General features: G+C 51.6%; 1 protein-coding gene across 1 annotated transcript in view; it reads right to left on the bottom strand.

Moving 5' to 3' along the window:
* The window catches only part of ADORA2B (adenosine A2b receptor), a 48,427-nt gene extending 43,271 nt beyond the window's left edge, over nt 1-5,156 (bottom strand). Inside the window, exon 1 of the mRNA XM_006875908.1 lies at nt 4,822-5,156. Within this exon, the coding sequence (XP_006875970.1) occupies nt 4,822-5,156 (335 nt within the window). The remainder of the gene's footprint in view (nt 1-4,821) is intronic.
* Nucleotides 5,157-6,056: the final 900 nt, after the last annotated feature.

A 6,056-nucleotide genomic window follows, 5' to 3' on the forward strand; every position in this document is an offset into this window, starting at 1 on the left:
AAAACCTTAAATTAAAAAAAAAAAGAATAGGCTCAAACATAGTAACAACTATCTGGATGGTGCAAAACTGGGCAAGGTTTCAGTCTGTTGCAAAAGGTCACCTAAAAACAATACCAGGTACAAGTGGAGGGGGTTTTAAGCAAGGAAATTTTAAGATCTAACTTGTTTTAAAATATTCTCCCTGGCAGCTATAAGGGAGAAGGAAGAAGAAGGTGGGGAACTCCACGTCGGTTCATCCTGATGGGCTAGCTTACAACTGCTGTGAGGACCTGTGCAATGAGGTCCAAGAAGTGACCACTAGATTTAGCCGAAAGGAAGGCACCGATCGGTGCAGTTTCAGCGGCATAGTGGTAACAACAGAAGTGGAGGCGGTGAGACTAGATGATTTGTTGGAGAAGGTTACTATGATGGACCAATAGTGGAGGAGGGTGTGAGACCAAGGTATGTAGCAAAGATTATTCCAGTATTGATGTGAATGTGAGTTTCCTGTGACTGCGGTCACACACTACCACACTTCACAGAAATTTGTTCCTTCCGAGTTCTGGAGACTCTCTCTCTCTACCATGGCTCTAGGGGAGACTCCTTTCCATGCCTTTTCTAGCTTCTGGTGGTTGCAGCTTGCTTGGCTTATGGCCACATCACTTCAGCCTCTGTGTTTGTCCTGACGTCGCCTTCCCCTCTTTATGTCTATCTCATAAGACTATATGTGAATGCATATAGGCCCCACACAGATAAGCTGAGATAAATTCCTCTTCTCAAGAGTCATATAAGGTAATATTCAGTCTTTTGTCATATAAGGTAATATTCTCAGTGTAAAATGAGAGCCAGGGAGTAGAGGTGGGCAAGGACAGACTCCTGCCCTGTGGCATGCACACCCTCATCTAACCCCACCCCACCGCAACAACCCAGAAACCTGTGCTCCAAGTTCTCCTGTTTGCATCTACATCTCCCTTTCCTCCTACATCCAATAGCACCTCTGGCAGCTGGACCCTCTAGCCAGGGTTAACATCTTCAAGTGTCAGGAACTGTGGACCCAAACTAGGCGCAATGGGTACCATATGAGAAATTCTAGAGGGAGGAAGTGTTAGATGTGAGCAGACACTCTTTGTTTTCAAGTGTAGCCAAAATGTCATTGTTGTGCCTAATTGGGTCCCCCTTTCCTTCTGTAACATATACTCTAATCTTCCTCAATTAGCAAGCATTTTGTCAGCTTTGTAACAGGTGAAGGTTATAGTGTTTGAGGACTTGGGTGGAGTTCACAGCTGACCATGCAAGCCACACACCTGGAGCCTTGTGGCACTAATGCCCTCTACGCCCAGCTGGAACCACGGGCCAGTCCAAGGTAAATACCCAGATAAAAGGTGCTTCTGGCTCTCATTCCCTGTTCCCCACCCTGGTTAATGTTTGGCTTTATAAGAGTAACACTTCCTTCCCTGCAGGAGACTTTACTGGCCACCTGGAGCTGCTTTATCCTAAGGAGGACCTGGAAAGCAAGTCAGAGAGGTCTGGGCCCCTGACACCAACTCAAATCAATTAAATAAGGGGGACGTCTCAAGCCTCCTGGACTCTAGGAGAGTTCTCAAGTTCTGGTGGGAACAGAATCCCCTGGTTAAAAAGATAGAGATACTGGAATCCCATCTGCTTCTCACCCCCTAGAGGCTGATGTTAAGTGCCCTCGAGTTGATCCCGACCCATAGTGACCCTGTATAGGGTTTCCAAGGAGCAGCTGGTGAGCTTGAACCACTGACCTTGCAGTTCAAATGGCTTTGCAGTCTGGCGCATTAACCCACAGCGCCACACCAGGGCTAAATGGGGCCCTGTAATCTGTGTTTTTAGCCTGCTCACAGGTGAAAATACAAGAAACAGCTGATGAAAGAAAACTCGTCCCAGGCACCCAACTGCAGGAGGGCTTAGGGAAGCCAAAGCCAAGGAAACTTAGGCACACCTCTCCAACCCCTTGTGTGAGGACTGGTGCTAGGTACAGGTCAGGAGATCTTACCTTCCCAGGACAGGAGTTGGAGGCTGTACCTCTTCCTAACCTCCGGGCATTGGAGCTGGTTAGGAGAGCTGGATCTGGGGAGCTTCCTGGGGGGTTCCTTCCCTACATCTACACCTGACCTTCCAGCTTAGCACAAATGCAAAGGCCTGTGAGTCACATTTCTTTCTCCTTAATATACCCCCACACACCTCCAGGGTTTTAAGATCAGGGCAAGAACTAGCAGATTTAAACTTTTACGAATCTTCCTGCCTCAGTGTGGCACAGGTTGACGGGTTGAGCTGATTCCCGGGTAAGCTGAGTCTCTCTGGACAAGTTCCAGCTCCCATCTGATGGGCAGCTCAGTCCAGGGAGTGTGACTGCCCTGCTGTCCAGGAGAAAGTCCAAAAGACCATCGAGTAACCCATATAAAAACCAAAAGGGACTCACAAATGAGAGAAAAAGTGTGCTGTGCACTCTCAAGCCTTGAAATTTGAACTCCCTGGCCTTTCTCACACCTGATTGGAGGCATCCCAGTCAGAGACCCTGAGGAGCAGCACGGTAGAATAACCCAGCTGCCCTGAACAAGCTCACAGCCTGGCTAAGCAAGAGGTCCAGGCCCACTGAGACGAGGCTCAACCCGTCAACCTACTAAAAAGGATTCTGAGGGCATTCCCCCAGTCAATTCCCACAAACATATTTTCCTTACCAGCACAGTTTACGACAGGCAGAACCCTCTTACAGAAATAACAATATGCCTGCTGCCCGTTTCCCAAACACTGGTGCCGTTCACAGCACTGCAACATAGCCTGTAACATGGTAGAAATACAGTACCAGCTTTGAGCCAGCTCTGAGTTCAAGTTCTAGTTCTGACTCTCATTCCAGATGCACCATCCTGAACAAGACTCTAATCTCTCTTAGCCACCACCCTCTAACTCCAAAATATCCTCTAGAATTATTTCAAGAATTAAAAGTATTACCTACACCCACGGAAGCAGTAGCTCAAAAGAGGGAACAGGTCCTTACAGCAAGAATCATTCCCACCCCCTCCACACACAGAGTAGACAGGGATGGGCAACTTGGACAATGGCTACCTAAAATGGGGGGTGGGGGGCTACAAAGGCAAGAAGTGACTGGCTTACAAGCTTTCAAGAGGGAACCTAGATAGAGAAGACCTGGAGGAAGGTAGAATCTCCAGTGAGTAGTATTCAATCTGACTAGGCAGGCCTGATGAAATGCAGAGGGTCTCTTGTGATACAATAGTGAATAATTGTTATCAGGACTGACTGTGAGGGTTGGAAATGTAAAGGCAGATGTTTTATAGCAAGGAGGGGAGTGATTGACTTTTCAGTCTGGGAGCAGAGGTCCCTAGGACCATCAAGGGAGAAGAGCAGAGAGCGGGACCCTACCCAGAGAAGCAGTGATGCCTGAAATGGAGCCAGAGATGATGACTTAGAGCGATGGAGCAGCTGGAGACTTTAGATCCCTAGAGGGAGAGCGAGTGTGTGCTGAAGAGCTGGGGGTACGGGGGAAGGATTGCATGGAGGGGATTGTAACCATGGCAATGAGACAATATTCGATAGAATGAATGTAAAACTAATGTTCTCCCATGTAAACTGTCACATAATTCATAATAAATCATTTAAGAAAAAAAATTAAAAGTATTTAAATTTAATATAAACTGCCTGGTACATAGTTAACGCTCAATAAATGAGTTTCTTCCTTTCCTTCTGATTCCTCTGGCTCTAAGGAGCCATGGTGATGCAAAGATTAAACACTTGACTGCTAATCTGAAGGATGGTAGTTCAAATACACCCAGCTCCATGGGAGAAAGACCTGGCTATCTTCTTCCATAAATATTACAGCTAAGAAACCCTATGACCAATACAATAGCACCTACTAACCACTTGTGGCTCTGTTTCCCTGTCTCAGTTTCAAATCCACAGAGCTCGCAAGCTCACCCAACTCAGAAACACCAAAGGGACCCAGGCACCAAAGATAATAACTATAACGAAATGCTGATCCCCTGATACACATGCGCTAAACTGAATTCCTCTGCTACACCCCGGGGCTCTGAGGACTGACAACATCCCCAGGTAACCTTTCTACAGTTTGCCAAGATCTCGGTGACACTTCCCAGCTTGTTGGGACAGAGTGGAGACGGCCCATACAGGTTGATCACTAGTTCATGGGACAAACAGGGTTACATAACAGCAATGCGGCTCTAAGACTGTCCGCCTCTTTGGAGAACCAGTTTGCACTTTTAATTTTTAAAACTATATAAAGGTGATCTGAGTCACCATTAAGCATGCAGGGACAAAAGTCTGTGACTTCCCCCAAAGTTAACCAGCATCTTCTCCTGATTGGTCTGGCAGATTCTGCAGCTAAGTAGGGAGGAGACTGTCCCAGGGTCCAAAATTGCCTGGGGTCTGAACCTCTGCCTTACCGGCAGGGTCGTCAAACCTCCAGCGCCTGAGTGGAGGGTGGGGGGCACCCGACTGCTGGAGCAATGCTTTCCCCCGAGCCTCGACGGGCGCACCGGGGACCGCACTCTCCGGCATTCCTAGGGTTGGTCAGTCCCTCTGCTGACCTCTTTAGAGGGACGCACGCACCCAGGACGCCCTAAAGTCGCAGAGTCGGTCCGTGTACTTATCCGGGGAACTGGTGAGGCTCCCAGCATAAGGGTACACGTGTCTCAGGGGGTGGCTGACGCCTCCCAGCCTGAGAGCTGAGCTCCGAGCGCCCCGCGCGCCCCAGCCTGCCTGTCTGAGAACTTGTGCCTGGAGAGAGCGGTTCTTTTCCGGTCTTCCACGGAGCCCTAGAGTCCGGGGCGCCGCGCGTCTCACCTGAGCGGGACGCAGATGGCCAGGTACCTGTCGACAGCCACGGCCAGGAGGCTAAAGATGGAGCTCTGCGTGAGCACTAGCACGAAACAGGCGAGGAAAAGGCAGCTATAAAAGTCAGTGCAGAAGCCCAAGCTGATGGTGATGGCAAAGGGGATAGCGAACAGTCCCACGGCCACGTCGGCCGCCGCCAAGGACACCAGGAAGTAGTTGGTGGGTGTCTGCAGCGCACTCGACGTACCCACCGCGGCGCACACCAGCACGTTGCCCGCCACCGACAGCACGGCGATGGCCAGCTCCAGCGCCACGTACAATCCATCCTGCACCGCCAGCGGCATGGCCAGGTCCGTGAGGAGCCTACCGGGGCCACGCCGAGTGCGGGGCAGTCTTCTGGGCCCCGCCAGGCATGGCCTAAGCCCCAGACCGCGCGTCCACCAGCCTGGTCCTGCCCGCCAGACTCTCCGGCTCGGGGAGGGGCTCGGGGGGCGGGACCGGTAACGGAGGCGGGGTCTCCGGCGGGGCGGGGTCCTGGAGGTGGGGCAGCTGCCTCTTGGCCGCGGTCTACACTTCGCTGCGCAGCTGCTTTTACCTTCGCTGAGGTCCGAGCGTGGGCGGGTCCCGCGAAAGTTTGAGGCTCACCTTGTGGTAACGAGTATGTAACCAAGACAAGTTTCCCAACTGAGTCCAGCTCCGCTGTGTGTCCCGAGCGGTCGCACTGTGTCCGGCGTGGGCCGCTACTAGGGTGAGGACGGAGCTCTCTGCCCCAGGGCTCGGTCTATACTTAGGGCCCACTGCGAAAACTCTCAGCCACATCACCAAGAACAGTTGGGGAGCCCACTCCTCCAAAATCCCTCCACTATCGGGCAGGGAAGCCTCACGCAACCCAGAGCATGCACTGCGCGATTGAACTTACCTGACCAACGACGCGATTCTGCAGGGTTTCGAGGAGACGGAAGATAAAAGCGGGAACCTGACTCACCCGCCGTCTCCGGCCACATTTTCCCACCGGAAAAGCCCCTTCAGCTCGCCGCCCTCAATGGCAAGGAGCCCTTGGGATGCTGCAGCCCCGCGCCATGCCACCCCTGCCCTCCACAACGCCAAAGTTCACCCATTACTTACTTGTCTTCCAGGCCATTCCTGGGAGCTGCTCTAGCCTCGGGCCAACTGACTCCATCTCTTCCTTCTCCTGCTACTTTGTGATGGACGCCTCCACGTCTTCTGCTATCTTCCTAAAATGC

Source organism: Chrysochloris asiatica, unplaced genomic scaffold (genome assembly GCF_000296735.1).
Source record: "Chrysochloris asiatica unplaced genomic scaffold, ChrAsi1.0 scaffold00346, whole genome shotgun sequence".
NCBI lineage: Eukaryota > Metazoa > Chordata > Mammalia > Afrosoricida > Chrysochloridae > Chrysochloris > Chrysochloris asiatica.